The sequence below is a fragment of the Stylophora pistillata genome, chromosome 3 (assembly GCF_964205215.1).
Source record: "Stylophora pistillata chromosome 3, jaStyPist1.2, whole genome shotgun sequence".
Taxonomy (NCBI): Eukaryota; Metazoa; Cnidaria; class Anthozoa; order Scleractinia; family Pocilloporidae; genus Stylophora; species Stylophora pistillata.
The window spans coordinates 33,127,841-33,141,739 of NC_142521.1; the positions used below are offsets into that span (position 1 = coordinate 33,127,841).

A 13,899-nucleotide genomic window follows, 5' to 3' on the forward strand; every position below is an offset into this window, starting at 1 on the left:
ATAACAAGTTTGAACTTTGCCATTTGATATAGTGTTTTTATGTCGAAAATCTTGTACTGTCGAATTTCACGGTTGTTGAGATGCATTCCCTCCCCCTCAGTATGTCACGACGTCAAATATATCATTGGATCGGACTCTTGGACGCGGAACGTGTCGATGATTGAAGAGCAAATATGCCTTAACCTTATTTCAAATTACATCCACAGAATAGACATAAGTGTAAGCTTTTCTTTACCCATGTGTATACGATGGTTACATCGTGATTTTCGGTTTTCTGGAGGTAGCACTCAAACAGTGTCGGTTTTTCGGTTTCGGCAATGCGGTTGTAGGGTGTTTTTTTTTTTTTTTCCCATGATTTGCTAATTCTGTCTTTCGGTTTTGATGAATTTTTGAGGGCAGTTTTCTGCTATAAGATAACCACAATCATATCTTCTAATATACGTGTAACCGTAGCTGTTACTGGCAGAGCTGCCATTTTTTTTCCTTTTTCACTACACTGATCAATTCAGGCAACATTTTAACTGATTTTTTATATCTGATTTTGTTTGTCTAATCGATTGATTTGACCCTACTCGGCATTAGTACGGATAAAGCCGAATCAAATCAAAGGTTTGCAGTTACTGATGCAGATATTTCAAGCAACTTTAAGATTTTGAGATCATCGACAAGTGTTGTGGAGATTTGCAAATGCTTTGGTATGTAGTACGGTACTATGAGAGGTTTGACTTACTAATGGCCGATTCGTTGTTTGGTTTTACCCTATGATTATTTCTTTACTATTAGTTCCGTAGAAACCTTCGTTTCCCTCCAAAAACAAACAAACAAACATAACAACAAGAGCAACTTAATAACATACAGCTGGATTTTTTTGCTTCTTTTTTGTTTGTTTGTTTGTTTGTCTGTCGTTCTTTTTGTTGTTGGACTCTCCGTGATTTTATCAAACCAATTCAACCAGGTCAACTGTACCAGTTTCTGAAATGACTAAACCATTTAATTTTTTCCTATGTCATTCGAGCGGTTGTCCCGTGATTTGTGTTTTGGCTGACATCTCTTTATATTGACCGTCAAATTTCTTTTTAATCTAAATCGTTTACATTGATGTATGTCTGGTGGTAACAGCTGTCCATAAAAATATGATCCAACGAAAATATTTAGACAACCAATTAGGACTACAGAAATGCTTATATTCACAGAGGCGGTGGCCTGGCTCGCTGGACTTCTGGTTGAGGGGTCCTGGTTCGAGCATTCATTCTTCACTCTTGAGCCGGTACCATTCACTTGTCAGGGAATCTTGGGATGGATCAGCTTCCCATCCTGGGTCATACAAAGGAGACCGGCATACGGGTACGGCCTTGTGTCCTGAGATCAATTTGGCACGGCTGCAGACTTAAAATTCAGTTCATACCTTTAGATATCTCTTGAATTTGGTTTCGCGCCAGATGTAATTGATATTGAGTTCCAGTTTGCAATCGGGTGTTTCCAGCGAGTCTCAAGATTATCCCCATTGCTGATTTACACGTTGAAATTGGCGAAATTGAGATGGGGCCTGCAAATGACAGTCACCCCTCAAACGGATTGGCCGGTGGTGACCTTGGCTGACCCACGCAGCAGGACAGTTTGCGATTTCTTAGCAAGCGTAGGGAATAACCGGCGATTCGTCAATAAGGCTTTTGTTTCGCAAGTACAAAATTCGAATTGAGGCAAACTAGACATGCGTGGCTCTACAGTTTGACGGGGGTAAAGTGTAGGAGTGTTGTTCGGCTGAGTATCTCTCGATTTCTATTTAACAATTGCAAGGACCATTTTCTATTTCAGCAAAGAAAAAGAAAAAAAAAAAACCATCTCAAAGTTTGACGGTTTCGATAGAATATTTGAAAACAGGAGTGACTGTTAACAATGCTGAGGAGGGCTCTACACGCTATAATTCTCATAGCCTTTCAAAGAACGATGAATGGCGAAGTTTCTCCCAAAGAAAACTCTTTCGCATTCTCTCGTTCGGCTTACTTCACGATCATGAATAATAACCGTCTTCATAGCTACGTTGTTGAACGTTTTCAGTCCGCCAGTTTGTTGTTTTGTAACCAGATGTGCATAAGGAGAGCATGGTGTACTTCTACGAATTTCAAGGCGCCCTCTCACAGAGGAAAAATGGGAACCTGTGGACTGAACAAGCACAGTTATTCCTCCGTTGACGGAAGGGCGAGCTTACATCAAGAGGATGGCGTCACTTTTTCCCTAATCTTAAAGGTAAACGGTCTTCTAGAAAAATTTTACGTAATAAGAAAAGTGAGATATTTCTAGAAAAGGTTTGGGGCTTTTGTAACGAGTAGGTTTTTGTGTAAGCTGGGTTTTCAAAACAGATCCATTTGACACGACGTCACAGCAAAAATGATGAATTCATTTCTTTAAAAGCATTTTATTAGAGAACAACGGCAGTGAACAATACCTGAAACAAAAATTTTGTCACTTCACTCGAAGCTAAAATTGCTTGAATGCTGTGAGCTAGCGAAACGACAAACGCCTGCAGAGGGTAATCACTTTTTCTACATTAATTGATCTGGTCGACTTTTTCTGCCTAGACATGACTTCTTAGTTGATACTGTTTAAAAGTTGGACTCAAACGAAACTTGAAACGTCGGTTTCATAGTTTTCACAAAAACATGCGTATTCATTAAAAGGAAACTCGTTAAATTCGCGTGTAATTTTACTCAGTTAAAGAGCTAAAAGCGTTTACTTTGATAAGGAAGACATCAGTTTCCTCTTTTTTCTATTGTTTGCCTTTTCTCTCCGAGCTTACGGCTTTGTTGCAATAAAGAAATTTTAATTTAATCTATTTTAATTTACTGTTTCTTATCTTCTAGTTTCGATTTCATAATTATCACCGCAGATCTTTATCCTCAATTTATGTGCCTTGGTGTCAATCGTTACCGAATATTTGTTCTATTCAGTTGGTTTCTGAAAAAAATACAATTCGTATTTCATGAAAATAATATGTTCATATTCCTTGTTCCGAAAAAAAAAAAGCCAAATGTGTACAGGTATAGAAATATTAATGAGACATTCAGTTTTCCATTTCGATGATTTTAGGCATAAAAGATGTCTACATTATTAATTTCTCCTTGATGAAAATAAACAAAGTCGCGTCACTGTCGTTCAAAGATGATCTTTCCCGTGCATAACAAAGAAAAAGAGGGGAATATATCAACAAAGGTGACTTATTAAAAGAAAAAATGAAATGAAAAACTAATTGATTTGTAGTCTATTTTTTATGATAAGTCTTTAATTTATTCGCTGACAGCTAGCCTAAGCTTTCAGAGTCCCAAGAATAGTTGACCCCTCACTCCTAAAGTTGACCGATATATGATTTCTCCGGCACAATATCAACGCGCTGTAAACAGACAGGTATTGAGACTAAAAATCTACATCACCTAAGCCGTAAGGATGATATCAGATCTAAGATTAGAAGGGCTGTATGGCAGATAGTAGGGACTTTAAGCAAACCATGACGGCGACGGCAACGAGAACGTGGTAAAACAATAGATCTAATTGGCAGAACAATGGCCCAGCACGTGCGTTTTCATCCTCGGAGACCCATGGGCAGTGAGTCGATTTCAAGTTAAGGGTAGAAGAGCCCCTGGGGACATTGTCTTATAAGACTAGTTACAAACGGTCGCAGTCGTTCTGGCATCTGATTGGTGCCAGAAAATTTTTGTGTTTTTCTGCCCAATCAGAGTGAAGTGTCGTTTGGAGTCCTTTCGCGTATTTTAACACGCACATATTCAACAAGCTCTGTTGCTCGCTATGTTTGTTTGGGCTGTGCGACGAAGCTTTACCCGAGGTGAAAAGTTTCAGTCTTAGCACACAATGTAAGAGAAATCGATCAGATTGTCAGCGAAATATTACCGGAAATTATACTGAATACTTTCGCAGGTATCACAAGACAACGAGTTTAAAAGTTTGCGAGGTTCGTATAAAACATAATGGTTGCAAGCATTGATATGTCGCTATAAACGTTAGATGAGATGTAAGCCTAAATCTTTCAAGATTTTTTGTATAATTTGCTGTCACTGAAACTTTTCCAATCCCGTGAAGCTATTTCGTTGCACGGGCCCACCCTGTACTAAGCTGACATTTGCGGCATATGGTATTTCGTGGACTGGACTGGACTGGACTGGACTGGACTGGACTGGAATGGACTGGACTGGACTGGACTGGACTGGACTGGACTGGACTGGACTGGACTAGTAAAACGTGGACTAGTAAAACGCGGACTAGTAAAGCGCGACTAGTAAAACGCGGACTAGTAAAACGCGGACTAGTAAAACGCGGACTAGTAAGACTCGGACTAGTAAAACGCGGACTAGTAACACGAGGACTAGTAAAACGCGGACTAGTAAAACGTGGACTAGTAAAATGAGGACTTAACAACAACAACAACAACAACAACAACAACAACAGAAAAACAATTTCATACGAAGGCGATCACAAGACTTAATGGCGAGCCAATTTAGAGAGTGACAATCCCTGTTTGACCTTTAAGCTACACATGGGTTTGAAATGCACCGGCAGATACAAACGAACTTATAAGTTTAGGCTAAGAAAGAATTTTATTCAGCACCAGTTCAAAATCCTAAAATACACTTTCGTCGTAAATTTCACGGCAGAAACGTAGGAATTCGATAAGTAAAAGTCGCATTAACTCTCCTTGTGTCTAGGTAGAAAGAGTCTCATTGACTTCAGCTTTTCGGTGGAAGAATAACCGATTTACAAACGCCATTACAGAAAACAAACAAGCAGACTGACAACTCCAAAACACATATTCGCATTCACTTACAATTTGACTTTCCGTGACATTTTAAAACGGAACAGAGGTAAATCTTCGAAGATTAATCGTCGCTGGAAATAAAAAATACTTTCCGTAAGACCTCTGTTTTTCTCTTTACGAGAAAATCGTCGCCTGAACAGTTAACTGGTGTCTGTTTGTCACACCAGTACTGCTGTTTCTTCAAAAGCGTATGATATTTTTACTCTTCGATTGACAGGTGTCCCATCGTGACAGTTACTTTTCAAAAAAATGTTTAAAAATTTGTTTGGAAGCCTTTTAACTACCTTTACAAATAAAGATGTTTCGGCCAAAGCTTTCTCTTTAATTTGTATAAAGTTTGTTTTCTTTATAACTCACTCGCTATCAAATTGTTAAGTTCAAGGAGGATTTTCCTGTAATTAAACTCGTAATTGTAGCCATAAATCATTCGGGTTCTTCAAATTAAATAGAAAGCTTTCGCCGAAACACTTTTATTTGTAAAGGTAATTATAGGCTTCCGAGCACATTTTAAAATATTTTTTTGATAAGTAACTGTCACGATATGACACCTGTCAATTGAAGAGTAAAGAAGCATGCGCTAAACAGCAGTACTGGTGTGACAAACAAACACGAGTTAAATGATCATGCGACGATTTTCTCTTAAAGAGAAAAACAGAGATCTTACGGAAAGTATTTTTCATTTCCAACGACGATTAATCATCGAAGATTTACCTCTGTTCCGTTTTAAAATGTCACGGAAAGTCGAATTGTAAGTGAATGCGAATATGTGTTTTGGAGTTGTCAGTCTGCTTGTTTGTTTTCTGTAATGGCGTTTGTAAATCGGTTATTCTTCCACCGAAAAGCTGAAGTCAATGAGACTCTTTCTACCTAGACACAAGGAGATTTAATGCTTCTTTCATTCTTCGAATTCCTGCGTTTCTGCCGTGAAATTTACGACGAAAGTGTATTTTAGGATTTTGAACTGGTGCTGAATAAAATTCTTTCTTAGCCTAAACTTATAATTTACAAATGGTAAACACCACAGCGTACACTATTGAGTTATGGATGCACGCGGGAGGTTGCTAAGCACGAAAGAACCGTAAGAGTCGCTCGAGGCGATAGCCGAGAGCGACTCTAGCTTCTTGAGTGCTCAGCAAACCTTCCAAGAGCATCCATAACTCAATAGTGTACGCTGTGGTGTTTACCGTTTGTTTTATATTATAATATTGATACATTGTAGCCAAAGAGTTCCCTTTTATTTAACAAATCTTACGTGACCAGAAAAAACCATCCTCGGAGACCCAGGGGCTGTGGGTCGATTTCAAGTTAGGACATGAAGAGCCCCTGGGGACATTGTCTTACAAGACTACCTTATTATAGGAATATAACGAAGCATGTTAATAACGCGAAGAAAATTTACGCGTCATAAAATTAACGCGAATTTTCCAAAAGTTATGTTTACATACATTTAATTAACGCGAATTTCCGTGCGGTATGTTGCATAATTAAGACGTGAATTTAATATTTTTCGCACTCATTTCGTTGGAAAACAACAACGGCCAACAACAAAATTTGCCCTCTATTTCCGGTAAAAAACATAAGAAATGAAATGAGATGACAAAAATGAAGACATTTTGCGCAAGAAAGTTGAAGACGTGAGTTATCCCCTCAGAGAAGACGATCGCTACACTGATGAATCTAAGGACATTTTGAACTTAATAGTAAAGGATGATGCGTCAACCGACTCTGACGGTGACGTAGAGGAATTGTGGCTTTACGTATAATAAAGGTGTCTTTAAATAACGATGCTTTTAATTAACGTCATTTTAATTAATAATGAGGTAATTTAAGATACATAAAATTAACGCAAATTTTTGAAATTCGCGTTAATTACATGCATCGTTAATTTCCTATAATAAGGTACCTCCAAACGGTCGCAGTTGTTCTGCCATCTGATTGGTGCCAGAAAATATTTGTGTTTTTCTGCCCAATCAGAGTGAAGTGTGCTTTAGAGTCCTTTCGTTTTTTTTAACACGGACATATACTAGTAGCTCAGTTGCTCAGTTGCTCGCTATGTTTGTTGGGACCGTGCGACGGAGATTTGCTTGAGGTGAAAAGTTTCAGTCTCAGCACACAATGTAAGAGAAATCGATCAGATTGTCCGCGAAAATCTTACCGGAAATTATACTGAATACTTTCGCAGGTATCACTACTACTAGAGAACGTGTTTTAAAGTTTGCGAGGTTTGTATACAACACGATGGTTGCAGTCATTGATATGTCGCTTTAAACGTTAAACAAGATTTAAGCTTAAATCTTTCTAGATTTTTTGCATAATTTGCTGTGACTGAAACTTTGCCAATCCCGTGAAGTTATTTCGTCGCACGGGCCACGCAGGTATGTCGAGCAACTGGTACTTGCGCAACTTTCTGTGCGTGCCAAAATCTAATCTCATCTTCGCTTGAAAAAAAAGAAAAGCTAAGCTTAGAAACTTTTGCTTATTAGATGTGGGTAGATGACCCTGTACTACTAAGCTGACGTTTGCAACAAAGCAAACCCGCCCTTTCCGTCCAATATTTATTGGTCTTTGGTTTTGTTTCTCCCATTGAAAAAAGCATCGGATCGATTCCTAATGATCAAAGGTATTTAACTTGGTCTTCAACAATCGACAGAAGAGGTGAAATGACAATGACCAAGGCACTAGAAGAGAATCCGTGACCTTCCTAGCTAAAGAATTTCAACACTTTAGGCAGCAGTTGAAAGATTATACTCTTTCCAAACCCCTTCGGTAACTGCCCGAAAACATCTCTCCTTCCCTAGATGTTCTCGTTAATAAGGGTTTGTTCAGATTTTAATTAGCTAACCGGAAACACAGCTAAGCTTTCTCTTAGCACTTGCAGGAGGTCGTCCACGAACTTAACGTTCTCTGCAACCTTTGCCGTATTGTGAACGACTTTACTACAAAGCAAAGATTAGATTTTGGCGCGCACAGAAAGCAGAAAGCTACGTAGGCGAAGGCGCCAGTTGCTCGACATACCTGCGTGGCCCGTGCGACGAAATAACTTCACGGGATTGGCAAAGTTTCAGTCACAGCAAATTATGCAAAAAATCTAGAAAGATTTAAGCTTAAATCTCGTTTAACGTTTAAAGCGACATATCAATGACTGCAACCATCATGTTGTCGCAAACATTAAAACACGTTCTCTAGTACTAGTGATACCTGCGAAAGTATTCAGTATAATTTCCGGTAAGATTTCGCGGACAATCTGATCGATTTCTCTTGCATTGTGTGCTGAGACTGAAACTTTTCACCTCGGGTAAAGCTTCGTCGCACAGCCCAAACAAACATAGTGAGCAACAGAGCTTGTTGAATATGTGCGTGTTAAAACACACGAAAGGACTCCAAACGACACTGCACTCTGATTAGGCAGAAAAACACAAAAATTTTCTGGCACCAATCAGATGCCAGAACGACTGCGACCGTTTGGAACTAGTCTTGTAAAACGATGTCCCCAGGGGCTGTTCTGCCCTTAACTTGAAATCGACTCACAGCCCGTGGGTCTCCGAGGATGGTGCATTTTGAAACTTTGTACATTTCTTAGCCGTCCTATGTAGAACAACAACGTGAAATCATCAAAATTTGCGTCGTCTACGAACCGAAACCGCGACGGCAAATTATTTTAATTTCCATTTGGAACTCAACGCTACTTTTGTACGTCATGCTGAAGTTGAGCTGTGGCGCCGTATGAGACAGTAAGCTCATGTAGCCATTTTTGAAATTCTAACTAATAAGAGTAGAAATTCATTTTTTAATCGAAGTCTTCCTTGGCGTTGCCGTCCTGACTGCTTAAGGTCCTTAACAACGTGATATCACCAAAATTTGCGTAGTCTGCGAAGCGAATCCGCGGCAGCAAATTATTTTAGTTTACATTTGGAACTATCGCTACTTTTATGCGTTATGTTGAGTTTGAGGTCTGGCGCCCTATGAGACGGTAAACACATGCAGCCATTTTGGAAATTCTAACTAAAAGTAGAAACTCATTTTTTAATCGACGTCTTCCGTGGCGTTGCCCTCCTGACTACTTAAAGTCCGTATTAAGGAGATTTGATTTAAGATCAATCTTAGGGGTAAAAATGAACATTCGCAAGAACAAAGATGCTGAAAATCAAAAAAATTATTTTGATTAATTACAACTTTTCTGACTTAATCAATGTACGAGGTACCTTCGCTCATCTTCAGACTAGTGGCGTCTTATTATCAAACCCTATAACTTAAAGACATATGGTTTAAGGGCTTTCTCAGTTATTGCTCCTTTATTTTGGAACGATTTACCTTTTGACATTAGATCAATCGACGGTGTAAACAAGTTCAAATCTAGAGTGAAGACCTTTCTTTTTAAGCAAGTTTATGAACTATCCTAGGTTCTCCATTTTGTAATTTTGTTATTATGTATATATATAGGTCTACGATTTTAGTCCTTTTTAAAGCATTGTGAAGCGCTTAGCACTGAAAAGGATAGGCGTTATATAAGTATTTTATTTTTATTATTATTATTATTATCATCATCATTAGTATTACGAAGGTTTTGCAAACTTAACTTTTAAAACTGCTCTGAAAGAATTTTTTTGACAGACCTAACTGTGTGGTTTATATACATCCTCAGTTGAAGTAATTAATTTGGTTTTTGAAAAACATCTTGCAATTGCAGGTTCTGTAATTTCTTTAGGCGGTGTTAAACACGAAGGCGCGCTATATAAGGAAGTCTTCCCTGGGAAGACCTAGGCTCATTTGTCACTCACCGTTGACGTGTGCGGGTCAAATTTAAATGCTGGTAGACGAACAAAAGGAGCTAATGAGATATCTATTGTTTACTTCCACCAGCATGGTGGCATGAGGTAATGTGCGAACCACCTACTTCGATCTCAAATTTACTGCCACAAATAAAGACAGTTTCCACTGGAGAAAGGAAATACAAATCTCAAAAATTCTTGTATTGTGATGAAGACATAAAACAATTTTAAGGAATGCTCCCGCTGTTCACTGCTTTGGAGTAGCTGTAGCTCAAGCTGACTTTACTCTAAGAGTTCTACAGCACACGACGGTTGATTGACAAATGGTCCAGTGGGACCTAAGGCTCCTTTTATAGCGCGCCTTCGTGTTTAACGTTATTGGTTGTTTCGACTGCTAAAAATCTAACAGAACTACAACCATTACTTATGATTATAAAATCTTAGACGTTTTGATACACTCAGACTTGTACAAGTGGACTTTTGATTAAAATATCATAAACTTAAGATAAAAACGGTTAAAACCATCAATACTCATGTTGCATGTTTCGTCTCTTTCGTAAGGTTTTTTCTATAACAGTCACAGACCAATCCGAAGTAACACCTCCCTACAGTCAAACCTGTTTAAGCGGTCACCCATAGGGAATGGCAGGTTGACCACTTAATACAGGATACACAGAATAAGGGGGGGGGGGGAGTTTGAGGGGGAGTATAAAAAACGACAGGCAAAAAAACATTTTATCCCATAATTGACCTCCTTGTGTACATCGATTTCGAGAGTTAGACATGGATAGCATTTCAAGTGAAGAGATTATGATCTCCTTTTTTTCCTTGAAAGATAATTCTTAGTTTTCTTTGAATGGTTCCAACTGGTTTGGTTTGATTGACCGTTCAGTACTGGTCGAAGACAATACAAACAAGCCGTCAGGACTCGGTTAATAAAGGTGACCGCTTAATAGGGGCTAAAATCACAATAACTGAGGGAAAAAAGTTCAGGACTTTGACAACCGACCACTTAATATATGTATGATAACTGCTTAGCATAGGTTTTAGTTTTTATTTTTTTGTGAAATTTTCAGAATCATGAGATAAAGGGACCATGGTCGCTCTAATTTTCTTTAAGGCCAATTACGAACTTAAAACAATAGCAATCATGGTCTTTGCTATTTCATTGGAAAATTGCAAATTAACCTTTTCAATCCTGAACACAATCCTCCACCTGTTCAAAACACTCGTACATGCAATCCTTTCTTCTTGTCCTTCTTATACTTGCAGCCTTCATGCCATGGCAACCCGTGTCTGAACAATGGGATCTGTGTCCACGATACTGCACAGCTTTCTTTCCACTGTGTTTGCAAGGCGGGATTTGCTGGACCACGCTGCCAAGGTCGGCTAACATTTCGTTTTCTTCTTTTTCCACATGTACTCTGAGGTCACCTTTATACTGATTCATAAACTCAAAGGTTAGATAGAACTACCGTAATCATGACCCAGAAATTCCGCGATCTCCAACGTGAGCCTTTGTCGTCAGACTGTTTCCTTATCGTGCTATGTTTATAAGAAGGTTTTGAAGAATTACTGCCACGCCTTTGCATAAGCCTCCAGAGTAATAACTCGTCATAACAGAGCTGTGTCTTTGTTTGACCAAACACACGCTATCTCGCATCTTGAACTCATTGAGAACAATGGCTGAAAATGTGAAAGAGGGAAAAGTGCTAGTTACTAACATCTCCTTATCATTCTGGTGTACCATCTTGTATAATTAGCAGATTTGCTGGATATAAAGAACCTTGATCAACGGCTAAAAAAAATCTCTCAGTGAAGGGATTGCCCATATCCCTGCCCATGCCCTTCCGCAGTACAATGATTCTCGTTACTAAGAGCACAAAAGTGAGGAGTAACGACTGCATGGCCAATCAAATTAAAATTGCAACACGATAGTTCAATGATTTTCATGAAAAACATTCCAGCAGCCAGCGAGGACCTTGCAACATTTATCTCCAAAGTGAAGAAACGCTTGAGGAAATACTTTTTTGTGTGATCATCCTTGTAAGCTGAAAGTGATACTTGTTATCTTGATCTCTCAGCTCTCAGTGACCTTTGCTCAAATATTGTTGAAAAATTGCAGCGGAAAGAATTTCGTCAAAGCCGGGATTTTTACACTACCTAAGATAAATCAGTCGATTGTGCGTCTCTTCCTGAAGTATTCCATTGCCAAAGATTTCTTTTCTTTAATATAACTTGTTCCTTTTTTATAGCTTGTACGTTCGATTTCGAGAATGGAATAGATGGATGGGAAAAGACTGGCACAGCCTTCAATAACCAGCCGACCTACGGTGACAACCCTACAGCTCGGAAACGGGGACAACCTGCCAAACAGCAAGGGGACTGGTGGATTGGAGGATTCGAGGACAGACCTTCCAAAGTTGCATCCCCCGGGAAAGTTCAGGGAGACCGGCCACGTGGTACCCTCATTTCTCCGTCGTTTAAAATCAATGGCCCCAATATCACCTTTCTGATTGGTGGGGGTTGCAAAATGAACAGCGCAAGAGCAGAGTTGGTCATCAACAATCAGGTAGAGAGTGGTGGCTTGTGTTACGGAACCCCCATGATATTTATTAACATGATGTTTAAAACACTACCAAAAGGAATGGAAAGATAAGCCCTATCAAACTTTGGGAAGATTCTGGGCTAACGAAAGGGCACAAAAACGCCCCATTTATTGTAATTTTCTTTGTTTGAGGAAAGTAAGCTCTTTTGTTAAGAGCACAAAAGGTTGAAGTATCGACCCTTAGCCGAGTACCTCAGCGAAAAATTAGAAATCCTCGGCAATGGCTTTAATAACAACTATAACCTTCTTTGGTGGAGAGGTAAGGAAGCTTTTGTCAACAACAACCACTTACTTACCAGGTGATGGAGGGAAAATTTGTGTAGGCACAGAGGGAAAGGAATTAAACTCTACAACGCATTTGAGATTCTCTTCACGAAGACGATATTTGAATCGTTCATTTTTATTTTTTTTTTATTGAAATAAAACGAGATAAATACAAAACGGCCGACTAAAACAGTGTCATTATTTCAAATAACCAAAAAGAACCCGGGGTAGATATGTGAAACAAATAATGAAAATGCACGAGACCGAGAGGTAAACATGATTGACTTTGGTTTTGCAACACTTAGTCGTCAGCGCCTAACACAAATTCAGGTTCCTTTCTAACCTGAGTCACGTGTGACAGGTAAAGATTGTGTCTTACTGTACTTTTGCAGGTGGTCAGAATTAAGACCGGAAATTGCAATGAGTCAATGCGTCTTAAAAGCTGGGATGTTCAGAATTTCATCGGTCAAAGAGCCCGTGTCAGACTGGTAGATAACAGCTCGGAAGGATGGGGTCATATCAACTTTGATCTTCTTGGAGGAGACATAAGTTGTGAAGAGGACAAAATTTAATGCACGCTAAAACACTTTAATAGAATAAAGAATCAAACAGTGGAACTATTTTATCACAAAGATCCTTTCCATTTTTCCAGCTTTGCACTTGGTTTTCGATTTGGATCAGCAGATTGCATCTACACAGGTTATGAAAGTTCTTGGAAGGATAGGGAGAATTAAAGATCAAAGTATGAGCTTAGCTCTCATGTAAACGTCGTAAAGTGACAAGGAAGAAGGCTATATTCCTCTTGAATGAAATACCGGTCGTTCAAAGGTAGCCATTCCTAAGCGTTTCGTCGTGATTCCTTGACAGTTTACTGATAACTGCTTATAAATCTGACTGGGGGGTGGCAATATGGAAACAGTGTCGTGGTCTAGGGAACAAAACAAAATCCATCACGAGAGGTGGTCTCTCGCACAACCATTGCTTAAGTCCGTTCCTCTATATCAGCTTTCGTGCGTGCAGTCAATGACTGACTTTTTCTATCCAATAATTGGAGAGAAGAAAATGACTGCACTCGAACCACATGGCCCATTCAGCCTAACTGAAGAAAACATATTTTGTAACGTTTTGTTAGTTTCACAAGAGTATGTATATTAGGTTGCATAAATTTAATACTGCTGAAGTATTTTAAGCGTTCTTGTAAGGCGTCTCAAGGGACTAGTACACTATTTAAGGTTCGTTAAGTTATGCAAGAGCCATTCGAGGCATCTCTTTCAACCCTAGTTTTTTATCTTACTTACTGTTGTAATTTTCTCTGAGTTTGTAAAACTGTAATGCTGTTTTTGTAACGCTTTACGCTCGCTGCATCAATAAACGAGATGCCCGCTCCTATTCTGTGTTTTGTGATTATTTAGATTAGTTACAAAATATTTTAT

At 39.0% G+C, this 13,899-nt stretch overlaps 1 protein-coding gene across 1 annotated transcript; it reads left to right on the plus strand.

Annotated features, from left to right (window-relative positions):
* Positions 1-1,571: 1,571 nt before the first annotated feature.
* LOC111331623 (uncharacterized) lies at positions 1,572-13,855 on the plus strand. The gene is made up of 4 exons (XM_022936774.2): positions 1,572-2,247; positions 10,867-10,978; positions 11,850-12,166; positions 12,859-13,855. The coding sequence occupies exons 1-4, from the start codon at positions 1,897-1,899 to the stop codon at positions 13,036-13,038; spliced, it is 960 nt and encodes a 319-aa protein (XP_022792509.2). The 5' UTR covers positions 1,572-1,896; the 3' UTR covers positions 13,039-13,855.
* Positions 13,856-13,899: the final 44 nt, after the last annotated feature.